The 26,491-nt window shown below is 44.8% G+C and overlaps 1 protein-coding gene across 2 annotated transcripts in view; it reads left to right on the forward strand.

The window, feature by feature from the left end:
• The window catches only part of CFAP70 (cilia and flagella associated protein 70), a 960,887-nt gene that overhangs the window by 671,637 nt on the left and 262,759 nt on the right, over nucleotides 1-26,491 (forward strand). For both annotated transcript variants that reach the window (XM_085628140.1, XM_085628139.1), the window contains exon 19: nucleotides 21,409-21,524. In XM_085628140.1, coding sequence (XP_085484266.1) covers nucleotides 21,409-21,524 — 116 coding nt within the window. The remainder of the gene's footprint in view (nucleotides 1-21,408; nucleotides 21,525-26,491) is intronic.

A 26,491-nucleotide genomic window follows, 5' to 3' on the forward strand; every position in this document is an offset into this window, starting at 1 on the left:
GACAGATATGTAGGGGCTGTGGGAAAGAGAGCCATTTGGTGACAGTTTGTAAAGCGAAGGAAAAAGCAAGTGCTTGATGGCACCAAGACAAAATGTCAGCCAGATAATTCCAGATGCACTGTTCATCAAAACCCCACAAGGCCAAGCGAAGACAGCAACTGAGGTAAATTAACACTTAACGAAGTCAGCTTTCATCTAAGTCATTGTCAAACAGTTCATCTGCCTCAGTATCTAGTGAAAGTGAGGACGATGGTTGCGCCATGTCACTTTTTACCTCTGAGAAAAAGGTTCATGTTGGTTTGGCCGCATGTGAGGAAAAATGTGTGTCAAAGAAAAGTCTACATGCTAAAGCACCTAAGACATACAAACACTGTCCAAAAATAACATTAAAAATAAATGACTACTCAATACCTTTCATCATCGATAGTGGTGCATCGATAAATATAATGAGGCAATGAATTGTCCCCATTACCTCGACTTAGCAATGGAAAACCAAAGAGTACACTTGGGCTGCATCAGTGCCCATAAAAGTCAAGGGTTATTTGTAGCGGCATTGAAACACAGGAAAACAAAGGGGCAAGTACCCATCCATGTGCTTCAAGGTACAGCAACAGGTGCCTGTCTGCTCAGTTTCAGTACCGCTGCTGATATGGAACTGATTTCTGTGAATTACAACTTGAATGCACACCACTAAATAGTAAGTCAATTTCCTTCATTATTTCATGGTTTGGGAAAGTTAAAGACTATGAAAGTAAAGTTGCACATCAATGACAATGTACGTCCTGTTGCTCGAAGACATAGACGGCTTGCTTTTCATTTACAAGAGGCTGTTGAAAAGAAACGTGAGTCATTACTAAAAGACAACATTATCAATCGTTCAACTGGTCCGAACCTTTGGTTCTCACATATTGGTAGTGCCTAAAAAGGACACTAAAGGAGGTGTACACATACATGTTGATATGCACCAAGCAAACAAGACAATTGAATTAGAAGGACATCCAGGTCCACATATTGCTGACATGATTACGCATCTAAATGGTGCAAAGGTTTTCTCTCGCCTTGATTTAAATAAAGGTTATCAGTTGGAAATTGAGCAAGATTGCTGGTATATTATAACCGTTTTCTACACATGTAGGTCTGTTTCGATATTAAAGACTCAGTTTTGGTGCGTCATCTGCTGCAGAACTTTTCCAAGACATCATTCAATCAATCATATAGCCGGTTGTGAATGCATTCAATTATATCAATTACTATGGTTCCCTGTAAGTTGCTCTCGTGCAGCCTTCTCTCTTCCAGCGCACAGAAAGTCAGGGGCAGCACATTTGCGGTTACATACCTTCAAGTCTGGGACCAGTTCGAAAACTAGTCTCTCTCTTTCTTTGGAGCACAGCTGGCACCACAGTAAAGAAGACATGAATGGCAGAAAGGAAAAGTGGTTACTTCCTGTTTTGCATTCAATCAGCCCTTCGGCTGAAAGCTGTACACTTAATGGAAAGTGGTTAGCTTCAAATGTTACATTTATTTTTGAGCATTCTCAGGTTGTGAATGAGCGTTGCGTGTGTTTTTTACTTAACTCCTTCCGTGCTCATGACGGAGCCACGCCGTCATGAGCCACGGTTGCCGTGTGCTCATGACGGAGTGGTTCCGTCATGCTGCGGCTGTTGGCGGCCGCGCCGCCCACGCGGCGCTAATTCCCCGCCTGTGCGGGCGATTAGCGCTGTGGGCGGAGTCATGACGGAACCACTCCGTCATGAGCACAGCCCAACCGTGGCTCATGACGGCGTGGCTCCGTCATGAGCACCGGGCCACCACGCTGCCCCCCCGCACCCCCCAGCGCTGCGGCGGAATTTCCGCCGCAGCGAAGGGGTTAACCAAGGACAGTGAAAGAGGCTGCGGTGGGTATATTTACAAATTTAAACAAGGCATTTCTGTCTGTAGAGAGGGAAGAGGCTTATTGTAGGACCTGGGGTCTCCAGGCCCTATGGGGCGGTAATGTGACACGAGCGGTCAGGCAACCAAAGGTCTGTGTGTAAAGCAACCATCCAACACGCACCTCACATGGACGGGGAACACACACAATAAGTGACGCCACACGGTATAAATGATGCAAACAATTCAAGTTTATCCAAGTAGAGCTAGTTAGATGCAGTTCATGAGGTATCAGTGCAATGCTTGCGTGGTAATACAATCCATCAAGATATACATGCCATACAGGAGGTGAAAATGCAGTTCATACTCTATAAATGCACTTCAGGTAATATACTGGCACGGCAGGAGATGTACATGCAATTCACTTTCCCCACCGCGTTAACCACTAGTAGGTTTAGTTACCTATAGCGCTCTAGGGGTGATGATAGCGCTGTGCGCGCTAAGCGGTGACTACCTCTGCATGGGGCATCTAGCACAGAGCAATACTCGTAATGGATGACACTTAATGCTTCAAAGCGGAGCATGTGAAACAAAGCGCCACTCGTATTCAGTGACATGTAATACTATGAAAAGGAGCATGTCAAACAAAGCGCCACTCGTAATCAATGACAGGTAATACTTTGAAATGGAGCATGTAAAACAAAGCGCCACTCGTAATCAATGACAGGTAATACTTTGAAACGGAGCATGTAAAACAAAGCGCCACTCGTAATCAATGACAGGTAATACTTTGAAACGGAGCATGTAAAACAAAGCGCCACTCGTAATCAATGACATGTACTACTTTGGAACGGAGCATGTAAAACAAAGCGCCACTCGTAATCAATGACAGGTAATACTTTGAAACAGAGCATTCAGCTGGGAGCGCAACGGGACTTGAGGAGCGAGTCTCTCGGCTCCGGTGCAGTTCGTAGGGCACCACGCTTCAGTACTGTTCAAGGGGACACAAGGAAAGGATCCCTCGGCGGGGTCTCTCCGTCGCGATGACAGGGAGGACTCCCACGGAGGGGGAACTCGGGCTCGGGGTGCGGTGAGGCTCCCGACCAGTTGGGGGCGCACCGGGGTCACTCCCAGCCGCCTCCAGGCTTACATTGCTCACGACGTCAGAAGGCGTCCGCGCCAGCGGCGATGGGGGGAATCTCGTCCACGGCCTCGCGCACCTTTTCTCACAGCTGCGACGGCAGCGACGGGGCCCCGGGCTTCTCCACGGGCCTCGTGACTCTGCAGGGCACTTCTTCCGGCCTCCGGGCCGCCGCGGTGAGCGCACTGGCTCCCACGTCACAGGGGGGGGGGGCTCAAACCAAGGAGGGTAGTTTCGCGCTCAGCGGAGCACGCTGCCGGGGGTCCCAGGCCAGGTCAGGGAGCGCAGGGGTCACAGCGCTAATACCTGGTCGATCCCCGGTGGCTCTCCAATCGGCTTGGCATCCGGTTGCAGGGGTCAGTCTGGACACGCAGTCTCAGCGCTTGGCATATAAGTTTAGAGTTCAATCTGGACACGCAGTCTCAGCATTCAGTTCCTGTTCTCAGATGTTAGATGAAGTCTGGTTGGCGCAGATGTATCCGGCACCCTTAAGAGGTTCTGTTACAGAAAGGGGGGTAGGGAGTGAGTTGGCGACTAGGTCCGTCCTAGTCAGGCTGGGCAGAGGTTCTCTGGGTCCTCCTACTACTGGGCAAGATCAGTGGGTTTCACAGGGTCCCTCACTCACTTAAGAGGCAGCACCTAAATCCTGTCACTCTCAGAGGCATAAGTCCCTGGCTAGGCCCTACCGCCTACACTCCTGGTGGATTCTTCCAGCTCTGCTTTACCCCACTGGCCAACTTACTACAAAAAGTTCCCTCCCTCACTTAAATAGCCCTAGGTCAGGTGACCTCTAGCCAAGGCGGCAAAAGTAAAACCCCACCTCTCTTCTAGAAGGTTCCAGCACATTCCAGGAGCTTCCCCACTCTACCAATGCAACAAAAAGGCGGGCTGGTGTCGCAACATTGTTGTGGGGTTCCAGCCAGCTCCTGGCAGCTAGGGTGCTACTATGAAAGACCACTCTGCAGTAGCAGGGGTCTGTGGCAGCCATCTTGGGAGAAGGGATCACCTGCACCTTAACACTGCAAAAACGAAAAAATTCAGGGAAAAAGGGCCAAGTCCAACATAACCCCCTTCCAGCCAAAAGCCAGGGTAGACCGATCAATGCCTTGATGGTCTTCCCTGCTTGGGGCGAGAAAAGGTGGACGCAGGCCTGCAACTGCAGATTCTCTTCCACTCTGGAACCCGATGGTTCCCTCTCAATCCTCCCTGGACCAACGAAACCACCCCACTGGGGCTCCCTAGCTAGTTGTGGCCAGGACCGGCCCCTGGGCCACCCAGATGTCTCTGGCCCTCGTGGTCTCGTAGAGTGGGGGGCAGTAGCCCCAGGCCTGTAGTGCCCGTTGACCACTCTCCTACTCTTCCTTGCAGTCCTAAACTGTCTCTGGTCCTTCCACCTGGGGTCCACACCCTTAGGCTGACCAGCCTTCAGGGGCGAGGCTCTCCTCCCCCTGCCTCTCCTTCTGGGGTTCCTCACCCTACCCTGCGAGGCACCCTCAGACCACCACTGTCTCCTCAGTACAGGGCCTTGAGCCTTCAACTGCTTTCTCACCCTAGGGTCTAAACCCTTAGGCTGAGCCGGTGCCCGAGGCGAGGCCTTCCTCCCTCTGCACCCCCTTCCAGAGTTCCGCACCCTCCCACCTGGAAAGGTACCCCTGGAAGTCAAGCCTGGGGGGACACGGTTAAAAGACGTCCCACCCGCCACTTCAGGCAACCCCTGAACCTGGCACCCCAGCCCAGGATCTAAACCCTGAAACTGGGCCAACCCCAGAACCTCAGGAGCGCTGGTTACAGTCGCCCTGGGTCCTCCTGACACTAGGGGCTCCCTTTCCTCGGGCGGCACATCGGGACAGCCTAGGCTCCCAACCTGGGGCTCCCTTGCGAAACTCTCCAGGCCCTGAGACTGCGGTTGGGGCACCTCGGGACACCTCCCCGTCTCACTCCTTCCTATGGATAGGTCATGAGGCCCTACAACCATCTCTCCCTGGGACCTAGCTGGGCTATCTGGCACCTCCCCCACCTCGCTGGGTTGGAAGAGCCCTGCACCACCCCCTTCAGGGTCACCCACCAATGCCTCCTCAGACACCCTGGTGATGTCATCCTGGGGTAAATAAAATTCCAGCTCCTGTGGAGCTTTCGGTATGCTGCCACCAGTGTCCTCACTGGACACATTCATCTGGAGGGCACGCAGCTCCAACTCTTTCAGCCGAAGCTCGTGCGCCATCCCCTTTTCCTCCATTGCCCATCTCTTGTTTTCCCTTTCCTGCTCCAATTTGGCCAGCTACCACTTTAACTGCCTCTCTTCCCTTCTGTCCTCATACTCCTTTGGAGACGCGCTCCTACTAGACCCTGTCCTACTACTGGCCCCAGAACGTCTCCCTGGGGGCACATTTTCAGACACATCTACATTTAATATGTCGATCACTTCTTGGGCGCTCTCCTCCTGAGGTGCATCTGGTGCCTCCTGTCCCTCATCCCCTCTCCCTTCTGGGTGGGCTTCTACCCATGCCCTAATGGCGTGCGGAGTTCCGGTCCTTTGGCCTTCCGCATCCCAGGCACCCCCATCCCCTGCCCGAACTCCCTCAGTTGCTTTACAGTGTACCCCTCGAGGTCAGCTAACCGGAATTCCATTCTGGCAGGTGGGGACCTAGACACTAAGGAGAAAATTTCCTAGGGTATAGGTAACAGTTATCAGCTAACCAGGACTCTTGCACTCTCAACCTGGACAGTGGAAATAACAATGCAGTAATCAATGGTTTCAGAGCTCTAGAACAAATAGGCGTTTAATTGTGGCGCCCTCCGCCTCACGGAAGGGTGCTGTATGGTCACAGGTCCTAGGATCCCACCGCTCGCCAACAATGTAGGACCTGGGGTCTCCCGGCCCTATGGGGCGGTAACGTGACACGAGCGGTCGGGCCACCAAAGGTCTGTGTGTAAAGCAACCATCCAACACGCACCTCTCATGGACGGTGAACACACACAATAAGCGACGCCACACGGTATAAATTATGCAAACAATTCAAGTTTATCCAAGTAGAGCTAGTTAGATGCAGTTTATGAGGTATCAGTGCAATGCTTGCGTGGTAATACAATCCATCAAGATATACATGCCATACAGGAGGTGAAAATGCAGTTCATACTCTATAAATGAACTTCAGGTAATATACTGGCACGGCAGGAGATGTACATGCAATTCACTTTCCCCACCGCGTTAACCACTAGTAGGTTTAGTTACCTATAGTGCTCTAGGGGTGATGATAGCGCTGTGCGCGCTAAGCGGTGACTACCTCTGCATGGGGCATCTAGCACAGAGCAATACTCGTAATGGATGACACTTAATACTTCAAAGCGGAGCATGTGAAACAAAGCGCCACTCGTAATCAGTGACATGTAATACTATGAAAAGGAGCATGTCAAACAAAGCGCCTCTCGTAATCAATGACAGGTAATAATTTGAAACGGAGCATGTAAAACAAAGCGCCACTCGTAATCAATGACAGGTAATACTTTGAAACGGAGCATGTAAAACAAAGCGCCACTCGTAATCAATGACATGTACTACTTTGGAACGGAGCATGTAAAACAAAGCGCCACTCGTAATCAATGACAGGTAATACTTTGAAACGGAGCATGTAAAACAAAGCGCCACTCGTAATCGATGACAGGTAATACTTTGAAACGGAGCATGTAAAACAAAGCGCCACTCGTAATCAATGACATGTACTACTTTGGAATGGAGCATGTAAAACAAAGCGCCACTCGTAATCAATGACAGGTAATACTTTGAAACGGAGCATTCAGCAGGGAGCGCAACGGGACTTGAGGAGCGAGTCTCTCGGCTCCGGTGCAGTTCGTAGGGCACCACGCTTCAGTACTGTTCAAGGGGACACAAGGAAAGGATGCCTCGGCGGGGTCTCTCCGTCGCGATGACAGGGGGGACTCCCACGGAGGGGGAACTCGGGCTCGGGGTGCGTTGAGGCTCCCGGCCAGTAGGGGGCGCACCGGGGCCACTCCCAGCCTCCAGGCTTACCTTGCTCACGTCGTCGGAAGGCGTCCGCGCCAGCGGCGATGGGGGGAATCTCGTCCACGGCCTTGCGCACCTTTTCTCACAGCTGCGACGGCAGCGACGGGGCCCCGGGCTTCTCTACGGGCCTCGTGACTCTGCAGGGCACTTCTTCCGGCCTCCGGGCCGCCGCGGTGAGCGCGCTGGCTCCCACGTCACAGGGGGGGGGGCTCAAATTAAGGAGGGTAGTTTCGCTCTCAGCGGAGCACGCTGCCGGGGGTCCCAGGCCAGGTCAGGGAGCGCAGGGGTCACAGCGCTAATACCTGGTCGATCCCCGGTGGCTCTCCAATCGGCTTGGCATCCGGTTGCAGGGGTCAGTCTGGACACGCAGTCTCAGCGCTTGGCATATAAGTTTAGAGTTCAATCTGGACACGCAGTCTCAGCATTCAGTTCCTGTTCGCAGATGTTAGATGAAGTCTGGTTGGCGCAGATGTATCCGGCGCCCTTAAGAGGTTCTGTTACAGAAAGGGGGGTAGGGAGTGAGTTGGCGACTAGGTCCGTCCTAGTCAGGCTGGGCAGAGGTACTCTGGGTCCTCCTACTACTGGGCAAGATCAGTGGGTTTCACAGGGTCCCTCACTCACTTAAGAGGCAGCACCTAAATCCTGTCACTCTCAGAGGCATAAGTCCCTGGCTAGGCCCTACCGCCTACACTCCTGGTGGATTCTTCCAGCTCTGCTTTACCCCACTGGCCAACTAACTACAAAAAGTTCCCTCCCTCACTTAAATAGCCCTAGGTCAGGTGACCTCTAGCCAAGGCGGCAAAAGTAAAACCCCACCTCTCTTCTAGAAGGTTCCAGCACATTCCAGGAGCTTCCCCACTCTACCTATGGGACAAAAAGGCGGGCTGGTGTTGCAACATTGTTGTGGGGTTCCAGCCAGCTCCTGGCAGCTAGGGTGCTACTATGAAAGACCTCTCTGCAGTAGCAGGGGTCTGTGGCAGCCATCTTGGGAGAAGGGAGCACCTGCACCTTAACACTGCAAAAACGAAAAAATTCAGGGAAAAAGGGCCAAGTCCAACACTTATCTAACACAATGTGACTTAAACTAAAACTGCGGATAAAAAATAAAGAACTTAGAGTCGTATTGCTGTGCATAGCACTTTAGGCCTCACTATCCACAGCGTGTTCTAACACACACTCTATACCAATGCAATTCTGCGTAGCGTCTTAGATACAATGGCAACAACCCACTTTTGTGAATGTGAGAGATTTGTACATGGATGACCACAGGAGGGTCTGTACCTGCTTGTCTGGAAAATCAATCCAGTTGTGGAAGCCATGAAGCCATTTTTTAAGTTGCTATTTTCTGCATGCTTTTTCTTGTCACTGAATTTCCTTGTAAGCATTACATAGCAACATGTGCTTTCAGGAAAGGAATGTGCCACCTTTGCACCACATAATCTCAATCTCACTAATGGATATTTCCATTAAATGTAATCATAAACGTGGACATTTGAAGAAACGTGTAGTTGCACTGCATCTACGTGGTAGGTGTAGTGTGGAAACACCTGCTTCTTAGTGTTGTGCATATTATATGTTTAACCCTTTTCCTAACTACAGACCATTCAGTGTTGAAGATCTTTTTGTTTATCTCTATACTTTTTAAGTGTGCTCATTACACCTAGTGAAGGTATTCTCAGAGTTTATGGTTGCGAGAATGCTACCACAATCTCAGCATTTCTAAGATTTATAGTTAGAATGGCTTGTTTTGTTTCTGATATGCTTACAATACTCTTCTTGAGTTGTATTTGTGCTTTGTATGCTTCTGACTTATACTTCGCGCGCGAGTCTAGAATTGCTAACTCTGTTGGGGGGACTGAGGGGGAAGAAGGTTGGTGAGAGTCCCCGGGGCGCTGCGGCGGGATGGAGGAGCAGAAGGCGAACCAGCCCCAGGAGGAGGAAGGCGAGCAGCCCGGTAGCCCTTCGCCGAATTTTAAATTGGATTGCAAGGAAGAAAAGGACAAGAACGCCATTATTGGCAATGGAGGCATTTACAGTAATCCAGTACGAGGCTTAAAGACCTGGCTTTTCCAGAAATAGTGTGGCTGTATCCTATGTTAGCTTTCTGTTCTGGGGTCAGGCTAGCGCCGGGACACTCTGTGGAGTATCCGCACGCTTAATAAATACCCTATAACATAACATAACTTATTCTGACCCTATCCGCTACCATACAATGTTTTACTACATGGTTTCTAGCTGCATTACTGTGGGCTTTGTACTTTAGGTTAGTCATTGCATGGTACAACTCACATTCTCAGCATAACCTACTTCTCATACTCAGCAACGTATTCTTTATCATGCTTGAAGCATGTCCAAAATGTTGAAACACCTAACTCAACAGCTAGGCCAAACTATTTTAAATATTTTATTCAACTATGCACTTCAAAAGGGAATCTTATTGAATATCTGAGCACTTTGCTGCCATTTCAGGAGTACTAAGTGCTATGTGATTGCTACATTACATAGCAAATCAACCAGGCAAAATGTCAGTGCTCCTCTTCCGTGGACCTGTTTGGGTGGGGTACTGGGTTCATAGGAGAACCTGTTGGGGTGGACATGTAGGTTCTTCAAAGGCCCAATCGGAGTGGACATGCAAGTGTGGACTCTCAGTAACAGAGACATGGAGCAAGCAACTATGGCCTACACCACCTGTCCCATTACCTAGGGTGCACCTTGCATTCCTGGCGGAGATGACATAGACAAATCTCGCAGCAGCTGTACCAATTGAGGTAGGCAGCCCTGGCACACACATCCTTTCCCAATACCTTCAAATTGATGTTCACAGTTTTATTGAGTCAGAATTACAGATCTTTAGTATTAATGCCTTTAGGCTGCCTACTTCTGAAGCCTTGGGTACAAAATTACAGTTTCTCTCTCACAGCTAAGAAGCCATGCCCTAAATGAGAGTAGAGTTTGGATAGTCCCTTTCCTGAACATTTTTTTTGTGCACAGGAATGCCCTGAATTTGCAGAATTGCCTATAAATGCTGCAGTTTATTCAGGGAACAGTGTGTAAGACAGAGGAGCACGATAGTGGGATGCATTTAAACAGAGATAACTGAAGAAGGGTCAACATTTTAGAGGAGAAGACTAGTAAGAGACGTGTAAAAGGTGAGGGAAAGGATGCAGATAGGAAAGGGCGAGTGTGTAAGACAGAGAAGCAGGGTAGTGGGATATTTGTAAAAAGAAGCAAAAGAAAGCAGAAACATGAACGAAGCAGTAGAATGCTGCAAGATGTGTAAAGGAAAGGAAATACAGTGTAGACAGGAAGGAAAAAAGGAGACACATAGTAGGTGATGTGTAAATCTGTTGGAGAGATATTAAGATATATATCCTTCTTTCTGCCATCTAAACCACAAATTTTCAAAGCTTGCATGCTTGCATAGTATATTAATGCACGTCTTTGGTGCACGTAATAGCTGCAGTGCACAGAGAACCTTAATTGCCATACAAATAGAAAGAAAATTAGAGGGAACGTTGGCGATGACATATTGATTTTTGGAGTTACACCAAAGGATCATGATAAAGCTCTCAAGTATGTTGCTTACTGACTGATGCAAGCCTGATTTTGAATTCAGATAAGTGTGAGGCATATCTTTTCTGATAGGGGCATGACACCCAATTCTGCTAAAGTACAAGCGCTGTTTAATGCTGACCCCCCACAAGATGTTTCTACGATACGTTCATTTCTTACATACATACGAGACTTTGCGACCATAAGCACTCCCTTACATGAGTTAATGAAGAAAAATGTTTTATTCAAGTGGTCACAGGAATGCGAGAGAAGATTCAAGAAAATCAAACAAGCCATTGAAACTGCTACTGAAATGGCTTATTTCAATCCAAGGTTCACCCAGAGGTTGTTGTTGACGCTAGCCCCATTTGGTTAGGCGCTATCCTGGCACAGCACAGTGGACAACCCCATGCTCAAAGGCATACTGTGGTATATGCCAGTAGATGTTTGTCCCAGACAGAACGTGCTTACTCTCAACCTGAGAAATAAGGTTTAGCTATGGTATAGGCATGTGAAAATTTCCATGTTTTCTTGTATGGAAAACCTTTTACGTTGGTAACTGAGCATCACGCTTTTTCACTATCTTTGGCAATCTAAAAGCCAAGATTCCTCCTTGCATTTAAAGGTGAGGACTCTGATTGCAAGAGTATGATTACACCATTGTATATCGTCTAGGGAAGGATAAAAACCCTACTGACAACTTTTCTAGTGTGCCTATCCAGGGTCAAGGTACTCCATCCCGGAAGGCTGAAGACCTATATTAATTTCACTGTAAAGTCAAATACGTCAGCTGGTGTATTGTTAGCCCAGATCATAACTGCCATGAGCCAGTATAGTGACATGCTGAAGTTGAATCAGTCCTCTCACTAGTTATGGTGAATACCAAAAATATATAAACATTAAATATGATCTAGTTGGCCTAACGGCTACGGCAGTCGACCTCGAATCTGGGGAACTGGGTTCGAGTCTCGGCAATGACGCTGAACATTCTGTGTCCTCCTGTAATGCAACTGGTGCTATGTAAAGTGCTCTGATACCCGATTCGCACCATAAAAAACTCTGGGGAAAAGGAGTTATACTGTAAGTGTCAAGAATCTTAATTCTGGAGAGTTGAAGGCAGAAGATATTTGAAGTGGGTCACGAAAGACATCGTAATATTGTTGCCACCAAAAGAGCTCTCCGAGACCGAGTCAGGTTTCCATATTTAGATGCGAGAGTTGAAAAAGAAGTCAAGGCCTGTCACCTATGTAACAGTAATGTAATCTACGAACATTACTCAACATACTCTTACCATGTTAGAACTCTTTAAGCATGTGTGGAATAGAATAGCCGATGATTTCTTTGGCCCACTTTACAATGGACATCATTTGGCAGCAATTGTGGATGAGTACTCTTGATTTCCATTAGTAGAAGATTTCTCATCCACAACTCATGAGCGAGTCATTGAGAAACCTGACGGCATTTTCGCAACATTGGGCGTTTTAGCCATTTTGAAGTCGGATAATGGTCTGTCGTTTAACAGTGAAGAATTGAAGGATTTTCTGGAGTATCTGAACATAAAGCATCAGAAGAGAATGCCTTTGTGGCCGCAAGCCAACGGTCTTGTTGAGCGTTTTATGAGTACGCTAAAGAAAGCAGTACAGCGTGCAAATCTTGAGACTCAATTTGCAAACTGTGTTGTATTTCATCCTACAAGCCTATCGTTCAACACCTCACTCAACCATTTGTAACAGTCCTGCAACTTTGATGTTCTGGAGATCCATGACAACCAAGTTACCTCAACAGGCCAACAAAAAGAGTAGAACGTGATGATGCAACTTGAATGAAGGACTTACTTTATAAATAAAAGATGAAAGCCTATGTTGACAAGAGGTGACATGCAAAGAACATTGAATTTAAGACAGGAGATCTAGTGATCACCTGCCAACTGCAAAGGAGAAAATCTGATGCTGTACATTAAGAAAAAGGAATTAACAAATAATTAGTGATACTTGGTGTTAAAAATCATAGAATGAAGTTAATAACTGCCTATGTTGAAAGTTCTCACCCCTAAGACCGTATGAGAGGTGTAATGGTCACGTTGCCTCATATATCGATGGAATTGTAAAGGAGATCTGGTAAGCTCCTAAAGAGAATTTAAACACAATATAAGGAATCATGTTACCCATAAGCAAAAGTGTCAGAAAATCTCTGGCGGCAAAAGTAACATGTAATTTATCAGTGATGTCATCAGTGATGTCACTGACCATGTCATGAGTGATGTAATATGTGTGGTCATAAGCAGTGCATTGCGGTGGCGTAAGTTATAAGCGGTTCAGGTAACTATAACTGCTGAATTTCACTGGTTTTGTACGAGTGAAACTGTGAGCTTAAATATAACGTCCTACATGGACGTTATATTTAAGCTCACAGTTCACTCGTCCATGTAACCTTTGGTTTTTTCAGTGAATTACTAAGGTTTTTTAAATGTTATTTCCTAACTATATCCTCCTGTATCCTTTCTGTTTTTCGGTGAATTTCTAAGGTTTTTTCTATTCTGTTTCCTACCTGTAACCTTTTAAAATTAGTGTATGAGTGAGTGCAAGAGTGCCTCAGTGGGTAGGTGACTGAGTGTGTGTGTATGTGTCTGAGTGGGTCTGCATAAGTGTCTCAATGGGTGTGAGTGGGTGCATCACTGTCTGAGGGAGTCTCTGGCTGTTTGAGTAGATGTCTAAGTGGGTGCATGAATGTCTGAGTAGGTCAGTGACTGGGTGGATAAGTGTTTGAGTGGATTAGACACTTGGGAAATACTTATAACAGGCCAAGTGAAGCTTGCGGTAAGAGAGCACAGACAGGGTCTGCACTAGTAGCCATCACCCATGTTTGAAGGACTATTTCTGTATATGGTTGACAAGGTTGTGTCAGTACTTGCCTACATATCTGAGAGAGTGTAAGAGTACACTTCTATCAGTGCCATGAGATGTTTAAGTAAATGTGCTGGTATGTACCTGCCTGCTATAATACCTCTATGGTTGCCTAAATGTGTGTGTAAGCGGCTGTAGAAATACCTCAGTACCTGTATTAGACAATACAGAGCTATCTAGGTGTGACTGCAACTACCTTTGAGTCTGCTACATGCATACATTGTTTCTGGTGAGTGACTGAATGTATATGTGCTTCTGTAGCTATCTCTGTAACTGCAAGACAGGCTCTATGCTTTTGTGAACATGTATGTCAGTTGTTTTAGGGATGGCATACTCTATGTAGTACTTGGCATAGAGGCCTGCAAGTGCACAAGTAACTTAGTCAACTGAAAAGGACATCTCTCAATCGCTCAAGCACAAAACATCATCCTTTATTGCACACCTACAGCATATCTTAGAAGTGTATTTTGTGCACTAAAATGTTAGTTTGATACTTGAGAAAGACCTATAACATGCCAAGTGAAACTTAGCGTAAGAATACACAGACAGGTCTGCACTAGTAGCCATCACCCATGATTCACAAACTATATTCTCTGCATGGTTCAGAAGGTTGTGTCAGTACTTTCCTACATATGTAGGTGAGTGTATCAGTACACTTGTATGCATGGCCGGCTTTAGGGCAGTGCGATTGGTGCGGCTGCACTGGGCGCTTACCTGTGGAGGGGGCGCTGACCTCAGGGGGGGACTCTGTGTTTAGCAATAACTTATGATTGTAGAGATGAGGGGGGGCCACTTATGCCCGGTGGTAGCAAGAGCATCCAAGGAGGCGGTCATGGGGCGCCAAAAATGATTGTCGCAGCGGGCGCCACCAGCACTAAAGCCGGCCCTGCTTGTATGAGGTGCTATTAGATATTTAAGTAAATGTGCTGGTATGTGACTGTATGTTTTAGTAGCCTTATGGCTGTCTAAATGTGCATGTAAGTGGCTGCAGAAATATTTCAGTACCTCTTAAAGGGAATAGAGAGCTATGAAGTGTGACTGCAACGACCCTTGAGTCTGCTGCAGGAATGTTGAGTTTCTAGTAAGTGACTGAATGTATATTTCCTACTGTAGCTGTCTGATTAGGTTGCAGAGAGGGTCTATGCTTTTGTGAACATGTATAACAATTGCTTAGAGGGGGCATGCTCTATGTAGTACTTTGTAAAGAGGCCTACAAATGCTCAAGTAACTTATTCAACTCAAAAATACATCTGTCAATCTCTTAAGCAAAACAGCATCCTTTATGGCATACGAACAGCATTTCTTAGAAGTGTTATGTGCACTAAAATATGGGTTTGATACTTCAGAAACACCTACACATGCACAGACAGGGTCTGCATTAGTAGCCATCACCCATTTAAATAAAAATTTTCTACATGTTTGCGAAGATTACGTCAGTACTTGCCTACACATCTAAGAGAGTGTAGAAGTACACCTCTGTCAGTGCCATGAGATAAATAAATGTGCTGGTATGTAACAGCCTGCTATAATACCTCTATGGCTGTTTAAATGTCTATGTAAGTGGCTACAGAAATACTTCAGTGCCTGTGTTAGGCAATACAGAGCGTTGTTCCACTCAGTAAACTTACAGCAGACTTCTTACTACATACTTCTTTGATGAGGAGTATCGCCATTCTGCCTCTATGCCAAGTGTGGACTTCAGGCTACGTGGAGCACTTGCGAAAATCCTCGATTATTGCTTTGCATGAGACTGCTATTGTTCCGTACAGTGAGGTGGGGCCTCTACCAAATAGAAATCACATTTTGCAATTCCCAAAATAGGAAATCACGAATAGGCATTCCCAATTTGTGATTTCCTAACCCCATGTGCATAGCATTTCCTAATTGCAAAATGGGCATTTAGGAAGTGCTATTGCCATTGGATCCAATCCGATGGTAACCAGGTGCAATTTGTAAAAACGCACCTAAAATGCATTTTTACCAGTGCCACAGAGCGCCTACTTGCCCTGAGGACATTTGAGCGCTCTATCGGAGTGCAATTTTTGTTTACCCTTTGTTTAAGGGGGGCCTAAGGCCCATAGGTATAAATGCTTTTGCATTTCCTAATTTGTGATTTTCTAATAGGAAATCGCAAATTTGGAAATGCAAAACCATTTGTACCTTTGGGTCTTAGGCCCATAGGAATGAATGGGTTTGCATTTCCTAAATAGCGATTTCCTAATAGAGATTGCGACCCTGTAAGAATCGCTATCAGGAATCACTATTTTAGTACATTCCATTTTGGGTTTTCTAAATAGCGATTTCTTATGATTCGCTATTTAGGAATTTCAAAATGGAAGTTTCGTACATATGGGCTTAGTGCCTGCACTTCACCAGTTAACTGGGTTGTTTATGATCATGGAAGAGGAACGCATGTGCAAGTGGACCTCAGTGGAAGCATGCATCTGCCTTAGCTTGAGAGTTGACTAGAGAGGTGGAAGGATGGGCACGGTTTCTTCGGAGAGCAAAAGCTGACTTGGGAGCCCTGTTTATGCTTATCTGCTGAGGGGCAAATCCTGTCACTTTAGTGAGAAACGTGATCAAAGGAATGGTAACTAAAAAGCAGCCCTGGGGACTTGTGCACAATTAGACAGTATACCCTGTTACGAGGAGCTTTGCCCCTGCAGCCTAACCCTTCAGCCACCCCCAAACTATCTCCAGCCTATGACTGTAAGTGAGGTATGGGGTCTTGGTTTCCCTTAAGACATTCAAATGGGGGTACCATCATCTTATATTACGCCACTGACTCTTACCCACATTTCTTCAGAGGCGGCTCATCCATAGTAGAAATGGGCATTGCCCTGCCACTTAAGAGCCAAACAGTTAAACTATTTATAAGACAGGCGTCCCACTTAGCTAGAGCAGGAGGAGGAGGTGGCATGGTCCTCGTCTCATAAGGCAGCGATAGATCAAAGGACTGCCCTAAAACAAAGTGTGCATGTCAGGCAGGACAAAAGCTTGGACGAGTCCAATCTGACATGCGCATTTTAAAGGCCTCTGATATCACACTGTTAGAGAGCCTGCTGAGGCAGACTGCAGGTTTCTCCTCTCTGATGGAGCACTGGGTTGCCCCGCTCAAGCCAGTCTCAACATTGCTCTCAAACACTTCAGTGATAGTCTATTACTCTGTATTTTAAAGAGCAGCGTTTGGGATAGGCTGGGCTGTGCTGGGCCGATGTAGGCAAACTCCATTGGGCAATGAAATCGAGCAGCAGAGCACAGTATCACAGGACCAACAAAGCAGAGCAGCTGTGTTTCGGATCAGACTCGAAAAGTAGGTAAAATTAACCCACAATGCTGAATGTATGAATGCTTTCCTTTTGTGTCTCTCCAAGAATGAACGGAATGCAAAGTGGCGATTATAGTTTGCATTCCGTTCGTTCGTGGCGATAATAGTTTGCATTCTGTTCGTTCTTGGAGTGACAAAAAAAGGAACATTTTGTCTAACCACTGGCAATAGCTCGGTGTAGCATTCCAACCCATCGTTCTTTTATACATCATACCACCTCAGGTTAGGCCCAGCCATATGCAGACCAGTCTTGGTCCTGCTTCAATGAGAACAGTTCAACCCAAGCTGCCAAGCCAGGTCCTCTCTGAACAGATATATGACAGAACCACGCATGGCATTACCACACGTCCATTACCACGCATATGCCATTACTATGCATGCCTTTAAAACAAAAATGGGACTATTTTGCAGGTAATATGCGGATATGTGTACACATATATATATATATATATATATATATATATATATTTATATTCGCCTAACACCTGTGAAACTTTTTATGAAACGGGCTCCGACGTGGCACAGGCTCCAAATGCAAATTAGTTTCTTTTCAAAGTACAACCATTTGGTAATGCTTTTCGCCCGTGTTACTGGCCTTTCTCACAACAACGAACGCCATTTTGTGCACAATATTTATATTATGACACGATTTTCAAAAGTGACGTGCAATAGAAACAAAAGAAACACTGAGCATATAAAGTGCAGCCATTGCACTTTTCAATAGAATCACATTGATATATTCATAACTCAGTGAGGTCAAACCCCTGTTAAAGCCATGTTAGGGAGCCAAAATAATTAACACTCAAAGCATGAAGTTAAATCAGCAATTAAGAATGACGAAATCAAAGTCAATAAAATTATGACATTATTTTTTATTTTTTTATTATTTTTATTAAGTCAATGCCATTCAACTTTACAGATAGCATTTGAGAGGAAGTGAAGTAATCCATTTACACTTGTTTACATTAGTTTATTATAGCACTAACATGAGTAATCTACACATTCACGAGTCCAGAGACTCTTCCGTTGTGAGAACCACGGGAGGGCTACAGATATTCCCTCTGTGCACATTCCACTTGTTCCAAACCGCTAACCATTTTTTGGGACAGCCCCTTGCTGTGTATATAGTCTTCTTCCTAAACATGCACCAGTCCATGTCCGTTTTCTACTTGGCTATGTTAGGTGGCGATGTAGCTCCCCACAACTGTGCTATATTTCGCTTGGCAATCATAAAACCCAATGTAGCCCACAGCTTATCTTTACTGGATAGATCTGTGGGCTCCCATACATTCAGGAGGCACCTATTTGCTTCAGGACAGACAGTCATTTCAAGCACCTCACTCATTACTTCATGCACTCTGCACCAGTATCGTTGTATGTGCGTACACTCCCATATTATATGCATGAAAGTACCCAATTGGTTACATTCCTTCTGCACTCTCCCACCTCTGCCCGCCCCATATGGACCAGACGGGGCCCCGTAACGTATACTCTGTGAAGTATTTTGAGCTGGGCGAGACGTAGCTTTCCGGAGATGGCCACTTCCCGTGGGGAGGCCACCTCCTCCTGTCATTCTTCCTCATCCAGCTCCAGCCCGTCACCCACCCAATGTCCCCTCGTCTGTACCAGGGGATCTGGAGAGTTGTTTATCAACTTTTATAAGTCAGGGAGATCGTTTTTTTTAGAAAGTTGTCCTTCTAGTAACCTGTCTTCTATGGGGGAGGCTTCTGGGGGAGAGGAACCTGTCTCCACGTGTGTCTTCAATGCGTGCCGGATTTGTAGGTACCTAAAGTACTCAGAGTTGGCTAATTTGTATTCCTGTTGAAGCGCCTCAAAGGTGAGAATATCACCCTTCTTCCACAGGTCTCCAATTCTCGAGATCCCCTATGAGATCCCAGTTGTCAAACCCCTTCGAGGTTCTCAGAGTTCCCAGCTGCTCCGAGTCCCAAAGAGGTGTCGCCTGTGTAAGTTTCCGCCCCCACCCCAGACTTTTGGTCGCTGCATGCCAGATTTGCACCAAGTGTTTTGTTGGTCCCGTAAGTTGGAATTTGCAGGGTTTGGAGTAGAATTATGAAATTTTTAACTAATGTGCAAGTGCAGATGTTCCAAATTAAGATGTCTGCATACATTAAATATTATATTCAAATTGAATCAAAATCAAAATGGCATAAATACATACTCATCCCATTTAAAATCATAGCATGAGAAAAATTATTCACCCATTTTGTAGGAGTTACTTGTGCACAGTTTACTGCAATGTTACTGTACTCAATTAGTGTGAAGCCCAAGTGGGCTAGTTACAGTGCATTTACCCACTCTTACCCCTGTTGTGGATTGCGTTCATATGTAATTCTGTGCAGTGCATAGCCGATTTAAAGAAATTGTGTATGTTCATATCCCATTGTACTGTACTATGTTGCCCATTCCTATACACTGCAAACCGGGAACTGACACAACTGTGGCTGGCATGATTAAATGTCATATATGTTGCAAAGTTTCATAATCTCTGCTTGTGCCTCTGTTTGCTGACCATACACATAGAACACAACAAAAGGAGAACCAAAATGTCATAACATAATTGCACAAGGCGTCCTATTCTCTTATCTATCAAAACAGTTTAGAGAGGTTCTGAGAGTAAGGAACTTTCTGTGATTTCCCTTACCCATCCTAAACCCTAAAAATACCCGGGCCACCCAATGCCCTTACCCACCCTAAACCCAAAAAATACCCTGGCCACCCAATGCCCTCACCCAAATCAAATCAAATTCTCTTTATTTCGGTTGGTAAAAAACCATAAAAGATACAGCCACACAAGTCAAGTAATGCCCTCACCCACCCCTAAGCCCTCTCTGAACTTGAACACAAGTAGCCCGAGATTGGTTTTGGCCTGATTGGGCCTCTTGAGTAGGGTTCAGCGCTGCTCTAGTGATACAGTGAGCAGAGGACCAAAGTGTGGCATACCGTTGACTACTTATGACGCTACATCAAATGCACAAAAGGTGATGGGCGGAATGCTTTTGCAATTTTTCTAACCACTGACAATGTGTAAGGGCAGCATTCCAGTCCAATGCCAGGCAGAATTCCTCTCATCACCTTTGTGTGCTTCGATCTCAATATTGAGACATACAACCAATACAACTGTGCTGTGTGTGTGTGACTGTAATAAAAATCATTGAATTATTTTTGGAAATATTGATGGTTTCGTTTGTAAATTCTGTTAGTCTATGGTTCGTTTGTAATAAAGTTGTTCGCTCTATTTACAAATAGGTTTTTTACTTGGTAGAAGAGAATTAGCATGCAAATAATTGTGTTAATATTTATAAATGTAGATGTGTAATTATTATTATCTCAAATTGGCTGAATTAACCTTAAATTGTAATGTTTTTGAGTGTGGATAAGCCATTATTTTGCACATTTTAGCAGTGAGACTGAGCCATCTGAATAACATGCTTATTTTTTCCCATCACCTCTTATTTATTACTTGTCACTCTCTCCTGTCTTCCTCATTGTATGTGCTTCATGCCATTTTGGCACATCGTCCCCATTATTTCTCTTGTATTTTTCTACCATATTCCTCCTACCCTCATCTTTGTTGCTCACCTACTCCTCATTAACTCCCCCTCCATCTATTCCTTTGTTCCTGTCCACCTCTGTGGTGTACCCCATCCCACTTTCTCCTGTGCTTTTATCTCCTACTCCTCCTGTGCTTCTCATGACCTCCCACCCCCACTTTCTTTTGTCTCCCTATTGGGTTTTCTACATCTTCCACTTGTATTACCTTTTCTGTATATCATACACATTTTCCGGTATTTCTTTCCACTTTCTCCTTTGGTCCAAACCCTCCTTTCCTACTGTATTCTTCATTACTTCTTTCTATGTTCTGTGATGTGTCCCTCTTCTATCACGTTCTCCTGTATTCATCATAATATTTTTCTGATGTTGTTTCCCTCTTCTTCGCCTCCATTCTAACTCATGGTTGCACTTCCTATACCTCCTTCTGTGTTCTCATATTCTGCTTTGTTTGTGTTCACCCCTTCCTTCCTATAATCTGTGCCTCACCGGTCATCCTTATTGCACCTCATAATCTCTTTCCATGTGTTTACCTCTGGAACTTTCTCCAATGTGCTTACTTCTGGACATCCATTTATCTTCATATGTTCTCCACTTTCTCCCCTCTTCGTTCCTTCATCCCCTTCTGCATACTTACCTCCTTTGTCTCCTTTCTCTTGTTAATTCCGCCACCACTTACCCTTGTACCTCTTCCACCTGATTTCTTCTATTTCCATCATCTTATTCTGAGTACTTATGTCCTACATCTACACATTTCATGTGTTCTTACCTATTCTTTTTCTTTCTGACATCTTTTAACTCTACCTTCTCTTGTTCCTCACCTCTTTTCATCCTGTTTTCCTCTTTTCCCAAAATGCCCACCTGTCTCTGGATCCTCACACACTTCACGTTTTCATTACAACATTTTTCTCCTGCCCTCCTTACTGTCTTTGGTTTCTTCTGCATTTCAAAATTCCTCTGTCTCCCCATCTTCTTCCCACCTCCTTTGCTTGGTACTGAATTTCTCTCCATTCCCCCTTCATAGTGTGCTGCTCTGCGGTATTGTGTCTATCCTGCAGGAGCACTATACAGAAGCAGAGATCTTCTTAGAGAATGCCACCAGCGTCGATCCAACCAGCATTGTGGCGTGGACTCTCCTTGGTATGAAATCACTTATGGTCTTGCACGTCTTTCCTGTCTATTCTCCAGGTTGCTTTTCCCACTTGTGTGTTTTCCAGTGCTCCAATAGAACCCCACAATAACTGAGCTTTCCACTTACCACCTACGAAGGACATTCTGGCTGATAACTGAACCTCATGGGATCCATGCAGAATCCTCAGTGTACCATGCTGTAACAATGCCATGGTCTGTAAGCTACCACCCATGTTCAAGTTAACTCTGCGTTTTATACATATATATATATATATATATATATATATATATATATATATATATATATATATATATATATATATATATATATATATATATATATAATGAATCATGCAGCGCTAAGGCTTTGTGACAGTTTCTAGACCCACAGTGGTATTTATTTTTTTAGCTGACATTGCACAGGAGCAGCCCACTGTAGCGTTATTTGGCACTACTAATACCAGCAGGCTCTTGGTGAGCCAACGCCCACTGGGGCAGGTGTTATTGATTTAAAAGAAGTCGGTGCTCCATGCAGTGTGTAATGAAGCCTCTGAAGAAATGCTCGAGGAGCATGAAACGCGTCAGGCACAGAATTCAACTTGGACTTTGTTTCATTGCATTGTGCTGTATTCCTGCATAATAAATACGAAGATTTTCTACCTGCAAGTTGGCTCTTCAAAATGGGGTGCTTTTTGTGACTTGGATATATATATATATATATATACTCACTGAAAAAACCATAGGTTTCACACACGTTATAGTTAGGAATTAGCATTTAAAAAACCTTGCAAATTCACTAAAAAAACCATAGGTTTCACACACGTTGTAGTTAGGAATTAGCATTTAAAAAGCCTTGAAAATTCACTGAAAAAACCATAGGTTTCACACATGTTATAGTTAGCTGGACATTTCACTCGTATAAAACCATTGAAATTCCCCCGTTATAGTTAGTTCAGCTAACTATAACTCGCGCGCCCGCAATCCACTGCTGATGACGTCACATATTACATCACTCATGACATGGTCAGTGACATCACTCATGACATCACTGATGACATCTCAAATGACATCACTGATGACATCACTGATAAAACCATCCATTGAGTATGTGTTTCTGAACAGTTTTAATATGTTTAATATATATAGGGAAAGGCCTGTTGAAGAATAAGTGGGTGTACAAGTGTGTGAATGGATGATTTTCTGTGGTGCGTAACTGACTCTATATGTGAGTCATTAAATGTATCTTACTGCAGACTAGTGACTAAACTGTGTGAATGTCTGTATGTGTCTGTATGTTGGTGTATAAGTGGCTGCATGGTTTTGTGAATAGCTATATGAGTGTCTATATGAGTTATTGATTGCTTGTCTGAGTATCTGTATGGGTTCCTGAGTGTTTGTGTGGGTAGGGTGTGTGTTACTCTGTGACTAGATGTGTGAGTGGATGATTCAGTGGGTGAATGGTTTTAAGAGAGCATCTGTGATGAACTGTATGGTTGAGTGAGTGTATGTATGGGTGTATTAGCGATTGAATGTATATCTCAGTGGTACATTTGTGACTAACTACATATGTGAAAGGCAGTATATATGCGTGTAAGAGTATATAAGTGGGTAGATGTGAGAGTGTGTGATTGTGAGAGTAACTGTATGGATGAGTGTGTGCTTGTATCAATGATTCTATAAGAGCGTAAGAGTGTGGTACTATTTTTATGAGTAAGTGAACTTGAGTGTGTATAACCGCATAGGTGAGTAAATGGGAGTTTGATTATTTGCATGACTGACTAGGTGTGAGAGTACCTCTATGGATGATTGGTGGTGTGTGAGTGTCTATATAGGTGTATAAATGCATATGATAGTTTTGTATGGAGTGACTGTAAGTATGAGTGACTGTACAGGTGAATGAGTGGAGGTGTATGTAGACCTAAGAGTTAATAAGTGGGTATGTAGTTATTGGTATTGGAGTATGTATGGTTTTGTGAATGGAACTCTGAAATTTTGAGTCGGTGTATCAAAGGTTATATTAGGGTGTGAGAAGATGTGGTAATTTATCACATGGGTGATGTCATGATATCATCAGTGATGTCATTTGAGATGTCATCAGTGATGTCATGAGTGATGTCACTGACCATGTCATGAGTGATGTAATATGTGACGTCATCAGCAGTGGATTGCGGGCGCGCGAGTTATAGTTAGCTGAACTAACTATAACGGGGGAATTTCAATGGTTTTGTACGAGTGAAATGTCCAGCTAACTATAACATGTGTGAAACCTATGGTTTTTTCAGTGAATTTGCAAGGTTTTTTAAATGCCAATTCCTAACTATAACGTGTGTGAAACCTATGGTTTTTTTAGTGAATTTGCAAGGTTTTTTAAATGCTAATTCCTAACTATAACGTGTGTGAAACCTATGTTTTTTTCAGTGAATTTCAAAGGTTTTTTAAATGCTAATTCCTAACTATAACGTGTGTGAAACCTATGTTTTTTTACTGAATGTGCAAGTTTTTTTAAATGCTAATTTATGTATGTATTATTATACTTTTTAAATATTTATTTTACAATAAACTACCTATATATATAGTTATACATTGACTGTATCCTGTAATATGGAATGGCTCAGCTCTTTTTTTTTTATTTGGATAAAGTTGAACAGCATAGTTAATATCTTCCATAAACTTATAAACAGTTTTTTGGGTTTTTTAGGGTTTTTCATGGTGCGCGCACCGTGCGTGCACCGTCTCCGTGTGTGCCTGCGTGCGTGCTCCGTGTGCGCATGCGTGCGTGCTCCGTGCGCGCATGTGTGCGTGCTCCGTGCGCGCACGGCAAGTCATGCGATTACGAAACAACACTTTTCTTTGGTTTATAGTAGTTTCAGTTCCAGAATCTTCAAACACCACACCCACTCCCCTCATTATTTCTTCATATTTCCTTGGAGAAGGAGCTGGACAGCTTTTCCACTACGTGAGCATGGCAGAACAGCAAACTTCTACAGAGAGTGAAGAGGAGACCTTTGTGCCACCAACCCAGAGGAAACAAAAGGACTCATTTATATGGAAATTCTTTACTTTTCCAGAGGGGCAGAAGAAGGTGAATGCCCCAAAAGTCACTTGCACTGTTTGTGGAGTTGTCCTATCTAGAGGAGATCCAAAAAAAACTCCTTTAGTATTTATTCTATGATGAGGCATTTCCAAAAAGTGCATCCTGTGGCTTATGCCCGTGAATCTACAAGAGCCACGAGAGACAACCCTCCAGGAGCTCAGCCGAGCACATCATCTGCGGCTGCAGATTCACCTGCTTCAAGACCTCTGGATATCCACCCTCTGTTCCAGAAGGTTCATATACGGTGCAATGTGTGCAATGTTGTTCTCTGTTATGGTGAGAGCAGCATCAACTTAATAGAGAACAAAATACAGCAGCACACATGCTCCACCTCATAATTTTTCCCATTTTATTTTTTGTTCCTGTTGGAACAGTTTTTCATTCCCTGTTTTTTTTTGCTGCTTTAAAAAATTCAAAAAAATATAAAATTGTTAAAAAACAAAAAAAAAAAGACTAAAAAAAAGTTATTTTCAGAACTCACTTCACTTCTCCAAGAAGAGCTATATTCCTAATATACTGTGTTGTAATTTTATTGAATGAATGTGTAGTGTATACATGAATGATTGAAATGATTGAAATGACTGAGTGAAGAGGAGGAAAGGACTGACAGAATGAGTGAGAAAAGGAAAGTATATTCAGTCATGAAAGGGAAGTGAAAGACTGACTAAGGGTAGAGGATACAGGTAAGAAGAGTGAATGAGTAAGGGAATGGCAGTGAGTAATGGAGAGAGAGGGAGGGGGGAGTGAGAAAAGGGGAGTAAGGGACGGAGATAGGAAAAGGGAGTAACAGACGAAGCGGATGAAGTACAGCAGGGTAAAGGGATTGAAAGTAAGAGAAGTGGAGTGATGGTGAGATAACAGGTATGAGGATTAAAAAAGGGGGTAAGAGAAAGTGAGAGATGGGGAGTGAGGGGATGGAGGGATTTAGGAAACTGGAGTGAGAGAAAGGGAGTCAGGATTTCAATGAGCAAAGCAGAGTGAGGGAGAGTGAAGGAAAGAATGCGAAAAGGTGAAGGGGTGTAATACAGACAGGAGGAAGTGAAGTAGGAGAATAGGAGTGACTATGAGTAAAGGATAGTGACAGGTAGGGAAGGTGAGGGAAGGAGAATAACGGAGAAGGTTAAAAAATTAACATAGATGGAAAGTGAGTGATGGAGGGAATAGGAGTGGTAGAAACTGAGGGGCAGATTTATAACAAACTAACGCAGCACGGTGCAGCAAGTAATTTTGCTGCGCCGTGCTGCGTTAGTTTCGAAGCACAGAGATGCGACATATTTACAAGAATGCTCTCTATGCTTCCCCTGCGCTGGCGCACAAACTGCAGCCATGCGCCGGCGCAGGCTCCCTTGCACCATGCTGCAAGGATGCCTGCGTGGTGGGGAGATTGTTCTTCTGCAGGAAGGGACACCTTCCTGCACAAAAACAATCACAAGAGGCTTTTTCCTCTTTCAATGCGTGCTGTAGCATGCAGCACGCACTGAAAGAGGAAAAAACGAGGAGAAATGAAAACATTTCTCCTCATTGTGCCTCGCTACGCCACCTCTCCAGAGTTACGATTTCTCGTAAATCTGGAGATGTGTCTAGTTCTATGGGTGTTGCGTGGGAACAACCACAACAACACCCATTGAACGCCCCTTCAACGCACAGTGCTGCATGTGAAGTGGCTGTATTTACGAGGCGAGATAAAGTCACGCAGGGTGGCTTTTCCTCTCCTTGTAAATATGGAGGAGCCCCCTTCGCCACCAGTACGTCATGAAAAGTGACGTAGTGGTGGCGCAGGGGGCTTGTAAATCTGCCCCAGACGAAATTAAGGGTAAGACAGACAAAGGGAGAGAGACAGAAACAGAGACAGAGAGCAAGGAACTGAGAAGGAGTAAGGCAG

This window comes from Triturus cristatus, chromosome 10 (assembly GCF_964204655.1).
Source record: "Triturus cristatus chromosome 10, aTriCri1.1, whole genome shotgun sequence".
Classification (NCBI taxonomy): Eukaryota; Metazoa; Chordata; class Amphibia; order Caudata; family Salamandridae; genus Triturus; species Triturus cristatus.